The following is a 14,315-nucleotide window of genomic DNA, read 5'->3' on the forward strand; positions in this document are numbered from 1 at the left end:
GACTCCCCTCTTTCAGCTGAAAACATCTCCAACTCATCCTATCCCTGCAACCCCTGATCAGGAGACCCTCCCCAGCTTTCCTGGAGACCCTGTCAGGACTGGAAGCTGCTCTAAGGTCTTCTCTTCTCCAGGCAACCCCAACAACCCCCTGCCCTCATAGCAGAGGTGCTCCAGCCCTCAGATCATCTTGGTGGCCTCCTCTGGCCTCAAAGAGATCCATGTCTTTCCTATGCTGAGGACTCCAGAATTGAACGCAGGGCTCCAGGTGGGGCCTCACGAGAGCGGAAAAGGGGCAGACCCCCCTCCCTCACACTACAGGTCTCACTTCTTTTGAAGCAGCCCAGCACAAGGCTGGCTTTCTGGGCTGCAAGCGCACATTGCAGGCTCATGTTGAGCTTCTCACCCCCCAGAATCCCCAAGTCCTTCTCTGATGAGCACCTTAATATGAAAAGAAACCCAGACAAACAAAAAGCTAGCTAGGAGAGTTCACACCTGAAATTAAGTTTTTCTGCAGGAACAGGATTCTCCCTAGCTTGGCCCTGTGGGAATGCATCCTTTGCAGTAGTCCAAAAATACAATTCAAGCATCTGCCTTTGGACAGGTGGTAAAATATCGGCAAATGCTGTCATCCTCTGCAGCTCACAGGAATTACCAAGGTAAACAGTAGCTGAATGAACATGAGTAAATCCGTATAAAGTCAACACGAGTTCAAAGTCACTCCAGATACAGCTGTTACGATGGATTACGCCCTATTGTTTTCATTCATTACTACTGGGTTGCAAAGACTCTTTTGTGCTACGTGGACTGTGGTGACCATGCAGGAACCTCATCTACGGTCTGGGAGATGTAATTTGAGAAACACCTTCAGGATCAATATTTAGGCCCTGGTAAAGTTCATCACCAACTTTAACACCAAAGTAGGACCTATGCCAGAGACAAATGGTTCGATATGCCTTAAACACAAAATGCTCACCGATACGGCCACAAGAACTTTGAAACCTCAAAGACCACAACATTTAGGATGGAGAATCACAGAATCACCAAGTTGGAAAGGACCCATTGGATCATCGAGTCCAACCATTCCTAACACTCCCTAAACCATGTCCCTCAGCACTTCATCCACCCGTTCCTTGAACACCTCCAGGGAAGGCGACTCGACCCCCTCCCTGGGCAGCTGTTCCAGTGCACAATGACTCTTACTGTGAAGAATTTTTTTCTGATATCCAACCTGAACCTCCCCTAGTGGAGCTTCAGGCCATTCCCTCTTGTCCTGTCCCCTGTCACTTGGGAGAAGAGCCCAGCTCCCTCCTCTCCACAACCTCCTTTCAGGCAGTTGTAGAGAGTAATAAGGTCTCCCCTCAGCCTCCTCTTCTCCAGGCTAAACAACCCCAGCTCTCTCAGCCGCTCCTCGTCAGACTTATTCTCCAATAAGAGAGATCCACAATAAGACTTATTCTCCAATAAGAGACTGCACATGAGTCTCCAATGAGACTTCTCATTAGACCAACCTGTCCATTCTCACTTTTCTACAGTCAGCAATGCGAGAGCTGATCCCCTATCCTGCTCAGTGCTCCTCAAGGACACCAGATCAGATCATGGACAGTCAGGTTTCTTCCCCTTCCCTTGGGACACTATCTCCTAACTTAAGTCAAGGAGAAGGGCTCTAAACCACATGTTCAAATACCATTCATTGCAAGAGCCTAGAATAGCCTGAGGACGTCCACTGGCAGAGACCTTTGCAACTGGCTTCAACACGGAGTAGACCATAGAAATCTTGCCTCAAGGCAGAGGATGGACCAGCTGTACTGTTCTAGGATAGTCCCATCTAATTAGCAATAAAACCTAGAGTTCTTCACGCTATTTTGACCATGATGAAGCGGAAGCTTTGCTGCAGACATCAGATTCAAGGAACCCCAGCAAACGCCCAAGAGTGTCATCCTAACAACTTCAATTCTTTATTTCAATCTTAAATGCAATTCTTCTGTGCCTCGGATCTCAGCCTGCAGAGAGGACTTGGATTAACACTATCCATACGGAAAGTTACTCTGTAGAAGGGGTTGGAGACTTGGCCGGTTACGCTGGAAATAGCCTGAGCGCCTACCAAGACGTGAAGATCAGAGTTATCAGGTAAGGGCGCCAACTGGATGTTCCTGTTCAGACAACGAGCAGGGTCAAAAATGACACAAACGTGGTTTTAGAGAGCCAGTTGCCTGAGAAATGAAGCGGTTATGCATGTCTAGGGTGCTTGCTCCGGGCTGTCTGTAGGCACAGGCTGTCATCACTGAACTCGTTCCTGCTTTTCCAGAGGGGTCTCTACCATGATAAGAGGCTGATGCTGCTGCAAAGAAGCAGCGGACCTCAAACTTCTTCTCTTTGTTACTGCCTGTCTGCCAAGAGATGACGTTTGGGAGACAACGTAATGAAACGTGATAGCGAGAGACTCAGTTTGTCCGAAGAACACCGGGAGCAAATCCCTGCGGGTCAGAGATCCACAGGTGACAAAAGGAGGAAAAACCAAGCCTGAAAATAGCTGGGGAAAGGCTTCCCATCTGGGAAGAGGAAAAGCAGACCGCTCCCAGCAGAAGAAAACCCCAACACAAAAACCCTCCCGCAGGTCCTGTTGACTTACGCAAGCCATCACAGCCGGATTTTGGTTTTTTTAACCCATCCAAGACGGTGCTCAGGACAGAGGAGCGGGAAGGGGCTCAACATCTTCCACGATGAAAGCCTTGAGGCCCTGGAAAGGCAGAGGATCCCATTTAAGACCCAATGGACTAAACCACAGCATCTGCAAGGCCAGGTGGGAAGGTTTCAGCTTGTAAAATCCCTACATATCCCCAGAACTTCTACCTCGCCAAACACGGGTGCAGCGACACACCGGAACCAGGGCTGGAGATCACTTGGGTTCTGCCTATCAGGGCCTCCTTCCAGGCGTGGGATTGCAAAATAAGATCGCCTTCACTTCCTTTTACTATTTAAACACTGGCAACAGCAACCAAGCAGTTGTGACTCCATGGAAAGAGCTATTTAACATGAAAAATCCCCAAATCTAAATCTTTTTAAGCCTAAAAACCTTGCAAATGATGCATTTCTCAGTCCCCTGAGGAGCATCGTGTCAAGTACCAGAGGAGCAGCGATAAGCCGTGTTTGGCACCTGACCAGGACGGAGGCAAGACTTTTTGAACCATGAAGAAAATAAGTCTATTTAACCCTGGAGGGATTAAAGGAAGGCAGCGGAGGGCAGCGCTGGGGCCAGTCACTGCTGTTGAACAGCAGCTTGATGCTCCTCTGACCACACTGAGATGCTCTAATGATAAATTCTTCCTCCCGCCTAATTAACCTTACTATTTTTTCCCCCTTTGTAGAGGCTGGGCGTTGTTATGAGCTAATTTCTTAAGTCTCTATGTGTTCACTGCACCCAAGTTGCTGTCTGCTTGTCTGTGCCCACACCGTAAGATGTTTTCAGACTATTGCCCTATTTATTTTCAGTAAATGTTGAAACAAATAATTATATTTTATTCTGTTACCTCTCACTAACTTGCTCTGATACAAGGCAGTGCTTCAGCACTTCCAGACATCCCTGGGAGCATCCTGCTCCGAGATGTCTCTGATTTTACTCCAAGTAAGGGGGTGAAACAGGAAAGCAAGTCCTGGGCTGGAGAAATTTTGGGCAGGTGTATGATGGGGCAGATACAGGCATGGAAATGAAGATGCAGAGCTCGAGAGACAAGCCCCGAGGCTGGGGACAAACGGATGGGCAGGGTCTTTGGCTTGGAAGCCCATGGATGTCCAGCTGAAACTCATTCTCTTCTTAACTGTATGGCGTGCCGTCCGTGCTACCTGCTCTGGCTTGGGTTTGCACCATGCAGCAGAGTGCCTGAAGAAGCTCCCTGGGAGCGTTTGTCCTCAAATGAGACCTGCACCAGGCTTACCACCCAGCCCTGGAGACCTCCTGGCCACGCCTGCTCTGGCAGCCGTCCCCACACCAGTCTGCCCTTGCTCTTCAGCAGCATCCTTCTCTGCTTTCAAGACGGTTGCCTTGGGCACCAGCCGTGGGAGTTGTTTAGAGCTGCAGCTCGTTTCCAACCTACCAACCTGCCCTAGTCTCTTTCGTGAGGCTCCAGCTTCCAGAAACCTCCCTGGTCCCTCCTGAAGCTCTCCCAGCTTCATTTTCTTCCTTGTTCAAGACGCAAGATGCCTTCTAGCTAGAAAAGACAGAGTATGTTGCTTTTCTCCCTGTCAGACATGATCCTGGAGGGATGGGAAGGACTGGCGGGAGGCAGCCGGTGGCCTCGGCGCCATACAAGTGCTCCCAGCAAGGTCGCCTAAGGAGAGCCTTGCCGGTCAATCCACTCTCTAATGAGTCTCCATGCATCTGTCTCTGCTCTATACCACCAGTGAGCACCATTATTCCTGTCCTCCTTTGGATACGCTGCTGCCTGACGGCTCCCAGTGCCTTACTGGACAAGGTGGCCGCTCGCCAGGGTTTGGAGCGGGCACGGGGAGGGAAGGCAGAGCTGGTCTTCAAAATATGAAGAGGTTTCAGAGGGGGAAGGGTGAGGAAAGAATCCTTCTTGCAATTATCTTCTCCCTGAATCTGGAAAGCTCCTTGAATTACCTTGGCTTGGTACCACTCCCTGTGGTGATGGAAGGAGGCAGGGCATATCCTGGAGCCCAGTAACCTGCCATCCCTGGGGATGCGACAGCCCAGAGGGCTCCTCCCTGCTCATCTAACAAGCGTCTGATGAGCAGATTCAAGCTAGGATCCAAGTCCTGTGCTTTTCATCACCGTTCCTGCTCGTCTGCTGCTCCAGGCCACAGAGCCAACATCAGCCCTTGTTCCTTTTCCATCGCTCATAGCCTACCCCCGCAGGCCACCGTGCTGGGGTGCCGCTCACCTGGGCTGAGCTGGAGCCACCTGCTCCACATGCGATGCAGAGATACCGCGACCTAGAACCATAGAATGGTTGGGGTTGGAAGGGACTTGAAAGATCATCTAATTCCAATCCCCCTGCCATGGGCAGGGACACCTCCCACTGGCTCAGGCTGCCCAAAGGTTCATCCAACCTGGCCTGGAACACCTCCAGGGATGGGGCAACCACAGCTTCCCTGGGCAAACTGTGCCAGTATATCACCACTCTCATGGGGAAGAAATCCTTCCTTATGTCCAGACTATATCTGCCCCTCTCCAGTTTATACCCATTGCCTACTCATGGCAGGGACGATGGACCCTTCCGATCCAAACCATTCTATGCTTCTATGAAACACCCTCCCAGCAAAGCTCTCTAAACCTGCACAAACCACCCGTGACACCCCAACTCCCGGGGTCGCAGCTCATCTCCCTCAGCAACTGGAGATGCTCAGATTAAGTCATCTGCTTATCAACGCCCTCGTGTTAGACGTGGTAACAAACGAACATACGCTGCTTTTCTTTTCCTCCAGCCGTTGAGGCTGGCCGAGTGAGCAAGCCGGAGGGGAAACCAGAAGCCCGGCTGTATTTGTGTGGTTTGGAGTGAGTCATATGAGTCTTGTTCCCTCCGATCCGAACTGCCAAGACCAGCTTGCCCCAGGAATCACAGTGACAATGAGAAGGCGCTGGCACAGGAAAAGCATTTGTGGCATGGTTTGAAACAGCAGCCTGGGTGGTTGGGTTTTTTTTCTTCCAAGGGAGATGCAGAGCTGACGTGCGTAACTCCTGGTGGCTTGAAGTGGGCATAACTTGCTCAGTCTGGAGAATGCCACACGGAAATACTCTGGCTAGAGAGGTAAAGGATGGTCTGCAGGACCTGACAGGCTACCACACGGATGACTCCAGGCTTGAGGAGCCACGAACAGCAGAAGAGGCAGAGCTGTCTCGCTAGAATTTTCGGCCCGATAGGAAATAGGAAACGTTTTAGCCCACCCCATGCAGAAAGAGTGTTCTACTTCATAAGAGAAAAACAACCTCCGGTGAATCTATAGCTGTGGTTTTCTCCTTTGCTGGAATTTCTGAGAAAGCTCCAGCCAGAGCCAGGCTTGATTTCTTGTGGCATTTTCCAGCACAATTTAGATTTCATCCTGGGGTGCACGTGGGCACCCAGGGTCAACGAGCCCCAGCGAACAGCTATGGGGAAGGGGAGGTATCTGGGTGCAGCAGGCAAAACATGACCAGCACCAAATCCTTTCTTATTTTACAAGCTCCCACCACCACCAAAAGCATCATGCTGCGCATCACCCTGCTCGGCACATCCTTTTTGGGCACCCAGCAAAGCATCGCCTGAGCTAAGAAAGAATAATCCCCATGCAGGATTTGTCCACTGCTGCTGGAAGCTAGAGCTGAAGACCCTCAACCCATTGCTGGTGCAGACCCAGTGCAGAAACGTGCAGTTTGGGGAGCCACAGCATCCCGGGGATGCTCCTCTGGAGTTCCCTTGTGACACCTTGTGGAGTCCAGCAAAAATTACAGGCAGCAAGCATGGGAAGCCAGCACATGAGAAGGGATTTTTTTTGTATTAAAAAGAGTTGTTGTTTTCCAAAAGCAGCTCTCTTTGCTGCCTCAGACCAGGGGTTCCGATTCCTGATCTGTACAATAACCTCGAGGGAAGTGTCTATCCCTGATGCACATCTTGATGCCTTCCCATTTACTTTCTCCTGGGTGCCAGCCCAGCAGCAAAAACAGCTCTCTCTAGAGTACATGAACCCCTCCAGCGCCTCAAATGATAATTCAGGGCTGGAGGTGTTTGTCTCAGCACTGAATGCTGAAGCCACCCCCTTACTCTATCCAGAGAGAGAGCAAATCTGGGCCATGACCCACGTGTAGAAGCATCTAAAATACTACTCAAATGAGCTCTGGGCCAGGAGCACAGTATTCACACCTGAGATCACACACCAACAAACAGCTCTGCCTGCTTTCTTCTTATCAACCAGACCTAGGACCTCCTAGAAATCTCCATTTTCAACTTCAGGCAACCACGATCTCGGGTGATGCGATGCCCAGGAGCAGCTCAGCCCAGGTTCCCGAGCTCAGGCACGTTCTGTGTGCTCCACCACCCTGGCTTGGAGCTGGGCATACCAACAAAACATTGAGATTTTTGTCTATAACTGAAGACACAGCACATTTTTATGTTCCATAAAAAAGTTTTTCACAGCTCGCTTGCCACGTACCATCAACACAGAGGTATCCCCCGCACCCTCCCTAAAGCTTAAACCGTAGAAAAGAAACAAATACCATCTCTAAGAATCCCTCTTAGAATTTTTTTATCGCCTTTGGAAAGCTCTCTCGACCTCTGGGTAGGGCTTACAACTGCCCTTTTCTCCTCGCTGTTCTTTCTCCTGGTAGAGAAGGAAAATCCCAACTGCTGTCCCATGACTGGTGAAGTCCAGCCAGGGTTGGCCTCTTACAGGGGGAGAAAAACAAATCTCCTCCTCTCTCTTTCTGGTATTTCTCATCCCAGTTGAATACAGGCCAAATTGGCATTTCTCTGACGAGTTTCAGGTTATTTATGTAAAAATCGCTCCTGCTGTTAAATACCAAAGAAGATTTGACCCTTGTTTTCTGCACATCTGTCCCCCCACCCCCCAAATCCCTCCCCGCGGCATCTGCTTTTAAATACTCTCACTCTCCCATCTAAAATGAACATCACAACCAACTCTGACTTCATCGTGACGCCTGCGGGTCATCACTTTGTGACGTGGAGGCCCTCATTTCAGGGGAAAATAAGGATTTTCTCACTTCTTCCAGTGCCGTTGACCTCTTTAGTGTTGTCCTTTGAACCGAGAGTCCTTGGGAACAGAGGTCATTTCCACCCTTATGTTTGTACGCAGCCTTGTACAGCCTTCACCCCAAAGAGCGCACCCAGGCTCCAGCAGAGCACAGCTGGAGGAAACCACCGCCTCCGAGGGGCTCCTTGATACCAGACCTGTTCTCTATAGCCATAGAAGTCCACTTAAAGCCACGTAATCACAGAATCACAAGGTTGGAAAGGACCCATTGGATCATCGAGTCCAACCATTCCTAACACTCCCTAAACCATGTCCCTCAGCACTTCATCCACCCGTTCCTTAAACACCTCCAGGGAAGGCGACTCGACCCCCTCCCTGGGCAGCTGTTCCAGTGCCGATGACTCTTTCTGTGAAGATTTTTTTCTGATATCCAACCTGAACCTCCCCTGACGGAGCTTCAGGCCATTCCCTCTTGTCCTGTCCTCTGTCACTTGGGAGCAGAGCCCAGCTCCCTCCTCTCCACAACCTCCTTTCAGGTAGTTGTAGAGAGCAATAAGCTCTCCCCTCAGCCTCCTCTTCTCCAGGCTAAACAACCCCAGCTCTCTCAGCCGCTCCTCGTCAGACTTGTTCTCCAGCCCCTCACCAGCTTTGTTGCTCTCCTCTGGACACACTCCAGAGCCTCAACATCCTTCTTGTGGTGAGGGGCCCAGAACTGAACACAGTATTCGAGGTGCGGTCTCACCAGCGCCGAGTACAGAGGGAGAATCACCTCCCTGGACCTGCTGGTGACCCCATTTCTGATCCAAGCCAAGATGCCGTTGGCCTTCTTGGCCCCCTGGGCACACTGCTGGCTCATGTTCAGTCGGCTGTCAACCAGCACCCCCAGGTCCTTCTCCTCTGTGCAGTAATACAACAACAATTCAACCTATGACACCCCAAGCCCCTAAAACATCACAAGAGTCAGCAACCTCTGGGAGATGTTGGAAACAGAGATGAAGCCTGAACTCTGTCTGAGCTCATTCCCTTTCACGGGGGATGTATCCAGCTGCCGGGATGATGGTGTAGGTGCTGTGAGCATCTCCCTGTCAGGTTACTGCATAATCTCACCCCAAAAGGTCCTCCGGCTGTTAAGGCATTGGCTAACTCAGCCCTTCCAGGGGAAGGGAACATCAGTGCCCTGCAGACATCCCTGCTGCCTGCTCCGAGATGGAAGTCTCAGCAGGGGATTGTTTTACATACGATGGATTTTCACTCAGCCCACGAGCGTCTAATTCGATCCAGGGGTTTGAAGAGCAAAGAGCTGGCGAAAGCAGATGACCAGATGTTTCCTAAGGAGGACTCGTGCTCCTCTGTGGCACAGCGAGATGCACGTTAGTGGCAGCCTCGCTCAAGGATATAGATCAACAACTAAATTAGTGAGAACATGCTGCTGTCAGCACGAGCAACGTACATACTGTACTCTGTACATCACTGCACGTTCCTGTCCCACCAAAGCTTCCCTGCTGCAGAGCAGGGAGGAGGTCAAATTACTGAACCGGTGCTTCAGATCCATAAAAATCCTTTGGTGTTAGCTTCATGGCAAGTTGCTCTCTATCCCAAAACTCTCCTCTGAAGCAGGGGCACGGGCTGGTATTTTTATGCCCCTTCAGTGCCAGGTTTTGGAGGTGAAGAGGAAGTGGGATGCTCGGCAAGGCTGTCACAGCAGCACGACACAAGGTTTGGACCACAAGATGGCACGCAGCAGGGTATCCTCCTTGGTCTGGGCATCACGTAACCGCCCTGCCAGAGCTCCCCTTCTGGTGTGCGTGCCCAAACTGGAGGGGAAATGGCAACGTGGAAAAGCTGATGGACAGCTTCAGATCCTGACGCTGCCTCCTGGGCTGTGCCTTTGTAGGATATGACCTTTTCATCATGACTGAGCCACCAAGGTACATGCCCTGCACTGGAGAGATCTCCAGTAGCAGACAGGTTTCTGAGCAGCAGTCCAACAAATATATTCACTCCCAGGAGGGTATTGGCATGGCCAACCCTCACAAGGTCAATCCTTACATCGTTAGCACCCAATCTGCTGTTGTCACCAAAGAAGGTGGTCTCACTGAGGCAGAAGCTTAGAGGCAGCACAGTGGAGGTTGTGATGGGACCAGGACAAGGAGATGGAGCACAGAGAAGCTACAGGAGAATTTACCCCCATGCCGCGACAGCCCAGTGGCAGTGTTCATCTTGCCTCCTTCTCGAGATAGCTGCAAGTCACTTTTGAGCACAAACATAGAGAAGACAACGTGATTTGGGGTTAGAAAGGGCCATGCATTAAAGCTTAAGACCTGGTCTACCAGCAGCATTTTGTTCCCAGTGGATAATGCTTCCCTTGCAGGCAAAAAAAAGGACCTCGATCACCCAGTACACAGCACAATTATTTTCTAGCCAAGTGACAACTTCACCTCAAATCAGCACAGCAAGAGAGGCTTGGGACAGGCACCCAAAATGAACGCTTTTAGTGAGTAGCAAAGACGGTCCTCCTGGGCATAGAGATGAGTTCCTCTACATCTCCAAAGCCATTTCTGGGGGAAAGGCTGGAGGACAAGGTTAGCCAGAGGGTCAGGTCACAGCTGATGGCAGTGCAAGCACGCTGGCACGTTTTGGTAGAGCAAGAAATGGAGATTGCTTCTTGGAGCTAGGGGTAAGTATGTGTTTCTGTGAGTGGTGATTTCCTCTTTCGTTTCTAGGTTTCCATCTCAGGTAGGGTAACGTACCTCTGGAGCCTTGCGTTTGAGGACAGTGAACTCGCTGAACTTTTACACCTTCATGCCCGACTCATGTTAGGAGTGATTTTGGGAGAGCTGACAACCTACAAACATTTCACTTTCCAGGGATGACCGACTGAAACAACAACTCACCGAACACCTGTCCTTGTCACAGAATCACCAGGTTGGAAAGGACCCATTGGATCATCGAGTCCAACCATTCCTAACACTCCCTAAACCATGTCCCTCAGCACTTCATCCACCCGTTCCTTAAACACCTCCAGGGAAGGCGACTCGACCACCTCCCTGAGCAGCTGTTCCAGTGCCCAATGACTCTTTCTGTGAAGAATTTTTTTCTGATATCCAACCTGAACCTCCCCTGGCGGAGCTTCAGGCCATTCCCTCTTGTCCTGTCCCCTGTCACTTGGGAGAAGAGCCCAGCTCCCTCCTCTCCACAACCTCCTTTCAGGTAGTTGTAGAGAGTAATAAGGTCTCCCCTCAGCCTCCAAATGCTAGACTTTGAGCTGGGAGCATCAGTTATATCAGCTACAAGACCTTGCCCTGGCACGTGGCTGCCTGGCTGGGCAGAAGCAATCCATCAAAGCCGCCAGGCTGCAGTTTTTCACATCTTTACGAAGCCCACAAACAGTTTGAAATAGTGGCTTTTTTTTTTGCCCGGCAAACCTCTGCTGATCCAGTATTTACCAAACCGCTCAGTGGAGAATGAGGGTTTAAGATGCAGAATGTTTGCTAACTCACCTCATTTATCAGACTGGAAAAGTGGAGTTTTGACTGCTCCGACTTTTTACTGAAATGACTCATTACCTGGTGGAAGGCAGACAGCCCGCAGGATATTCAACCACCTCCAAACCATCCCCGGTTTGAAAAACTCACAATAAAGCCATCTCACTTTGCAGAGGGTTCGAGACTGGGACAAGACGATGGAGGGTACCTATATTTCGAGGGGGTTTAATGAGACCTATTTCAGCTACACCCTGTGAAAACCACTTGAGACACTTGAAACCTCCAACGCCTGAGCTTTGGAGAGCAGGTTCAGATGCAAGGAGCAGGCTGGACTCTGCCATTGCCGGTGAAATGCTCACCCTTGTGGGCAAACCCTTAGGGCGATGGCACAGAGTGCCCGTTCACAGATGGTTTGGGAGCAAGAAATTAAGCTAAAACATCACAGGTCTATTTCTATCTAGAGCATCCACAGACTTGCTCTCTTCACCTGTCTCCTCCCTAGGAGCGGTGACGTGGCATCCCGAAAGGAAGGGGACGGCATGCCTGGCCACATTATTTATGGACCGCAGGGAGCCGGAACAATTCCGTCAGGCTTTTCTGGCACTCAGGCTCACTCCTTCCGAGTTCTACTTGCATAGATGCTCAGTCCCATAAAGATCAGCCCCATTCCAGCACGCTTGTAGTTGACAGGTGATTTGCTGTTCGGTAGGGTGGGGACTTTTTAGGGACAAGCGTGCCGTTGTTCTGCCTTGAGGAAATGATGCGATTTTCACATGTCCCCACTGCCGAATGAATGAATGAGACGTTTGACAGAGGACACATTACTAAAGGCTGGCAAGCTCGCTGGCTCTGGCTTTTATAAGGAACGCTGAAGGATTTTTTTCCACCCGTTTCTGCTACGAGTGGTTGGAAAGGGTGATAAACAGCAACGGTAACCATGCAAAGCCATCCCCACCTCTTCCTGCCCCAGGACAGGTTGATCTTTCACATCCAGGGACAGCCCCAGCCCATGGGCTGCAGCACGGTGGCCCCAACAACGCGGGAGCTGCAAGTACCTGCGGGAGGAGGCAGTTGCCCAGTGAGACGCCTAAGCTCGCGAGAGGGAAAATTTCATCGCCACAGAGGCTGCCCAGTCATCGGGAGATGTGTCCACCACCACAGCCAACAACTGCTCCCCAAAACTGAGCAACGAGATGAAAACACTCAGCTTCTCCTTTGGCTCTGCAAAATCAAGCTGGCTTTCTCAGCAAAAAAAACACCAAAACGACAAATCTACTTGCCAAACTTACACATTTCGGCAAAATATCATTCTTTTCCCCGAGTGAATAATTTGTTAAAGCTTTTTTCCCCACCCATGGTAGCAAGATTTTAAGTGAGAGGCTACATCTGGTAGTTTAGAATCATAGAATAGTTTGGGTTGGAAGTGACCTCAAAGATCATCGAGTTCCAACTCCCCTGCCATGGGCAGGGACACCTCCCACTGGACCAGGATGCTCAAAGGCGCATCCAACCTGGCCTTGAATACCTCCAGGGATGGGGCAGCCACAGCTTCCCTGGGCAACCTGGGCCAGGGCCTCACCATTCTCATCATGAAGAAATTCCTCCTCACATCTAGTCTAACTCTGCCCCTCTCCAGTTTATACCCATTGCCTCTAGTCCTGTCACTACAATCATTTGTAAACAGTCCCTCCCCGGCTTTCTTGTAGCCCCCTTTCAGGTACTGGAAGGCTGCAACTTTATCTGATTCATTTTGTCTCTTTTCCACCCATGTCAGACCTTAATTTGGTATTGAAAGTAATTCCGCTTACTTACTGGCTTGCATCTGATTGTGTGTGAATAACCTGTCAGTGCTGAGGAACTGACATTTGCTTAAAGAAAAACCATTTGATTAAATGTTGAGGTTGTGTCATCAAATCATAGAATGCTCTGGGTTGGAAGAGACCTTTACGGGTCATCTGGTCTGACTCCCCTTCAGAAGCAGGGACATCTTTAACCAGATGAAGCTGCTCAGAGCCCCATCCAACCTGAGCTTGACTGTTTCCAGGAATGGGTCTCCATCACCTCCCTGGGCCAGTGTTTCACCACTCTTATTGTCAAAATCTTCTTCCTAATATCCAGTCTAAATCTCCTCTCATTTAATTTAAAACCATTACTTCTTGTACCGTCTCAACAAGCCTTGCTAAGAAGTCTGTCCCCATCTTTTCTGTAGACCTCCTTTGAGTACTGAGAGGCAGCTATAAGGTCTACCTGGAGCCAGGCTGAACAAGCCCAACTCTCAGCCTCTCCTCATAAGGGAGGTGCTCCAACCCTCAGACTATAGAATGATTTGGGTTGGAAGGGACCTCAAAGCCCATCCAGTTCCACCCCCTGCCATGGGCAGGGACACCTCCCACCAGATCAGGCTGCCCAAAGCCCATCCAACCTGGCCTTGAACACCTCCAGGGATGGGGCAGCCACTACCTCTGTGGGCAACCTGGGCCAGGGCCTCACCACCTTCACAGCAAAACATTTCTTCCTAAGAAGTCATCTAAATCTCCCCTCTTTCAGCGTCAAACCATTCCCCTCACCCTCTCCCTGCACTCCCTGATCGAGAGCCCCTTCCCAGCTTTCCCGTAGTTCCTTTAAGCACTGAAAGGCTGCTCTAAAGTCTCCCCAGAGCCTTCTCCTCTCCAGGCTGAAGAACCCCAACCCTCTCAGCCCGTCCCCATAGCAGAGGTGCTCCAGCCCTCGGATCATCTGATGTAGCTCTCCTGCAGAAAAACATCTTTTGTGCTCAAAATTGCCCAGACCAGCCAGAAATGCACCTACGCACCAAGGGAGCTTCTAGATGAATTTTAGCAAAAAACGCAGCTTTTTGTCTTCCAAAGGAATTCCGTCCATTTACAGGGACAAATCCAGCATCTCCAAAACGATGCCCCATCAGCTCTACCCAAAGCAGCGAACGGGACACTGGAAACAACACTGTTTTACCTCCTTGTTTGCAACTCGGCATCTCTAAAAGCCTCAGACACAAACATCTCGAGCACAAACTGTTCCATATGCTCGGTGCAAATCGCAGACGAGCCCCCGAGGAATAAATGCATACCGACCACATACATGCTATTTCCTGTGGTTTCTTTTCAATGGTAA

General features: G+C 50.4%; 1 protein-coding gene across 1 annotated transcript in view; it reads right to left on the reverse strand.

Moving 5' to 3' along the window:
- The window catches only part of MLPH (melanophilin), a 63,783-nt gene that overhangs the window by 35,837 nt on the left and 13,631 nt on the right, over positions 1–14,315 (reverse strand). Inside the window, exon 2 of the mRNA XM_054070626.1 lies at positions 2,626–2,737. Within this exon, the coding sequence (XP_053926601.1) occupies positions 2,626–2,638 (13 nt within the window). The 5' untranslated portion in view covers positions 2,639–2,737. The remainder of the gene's footprint in view (positions 1–2,625; positions 2,738–14,315) is intronic.

This window comes from Cuculus canorus, chromosome 6 (genome assembly GCF_017976375.1).
Source record: "Cuculus canorus isolate bCucCan1 chromosome 6, bCucCan1.pri, whole genome shotgun sequence".
NCBI lineage: Eukaryota > Metazoa > Chordata > Aves > Cuculiformes > Cuculidae > Cuculus > Cuculus canorus.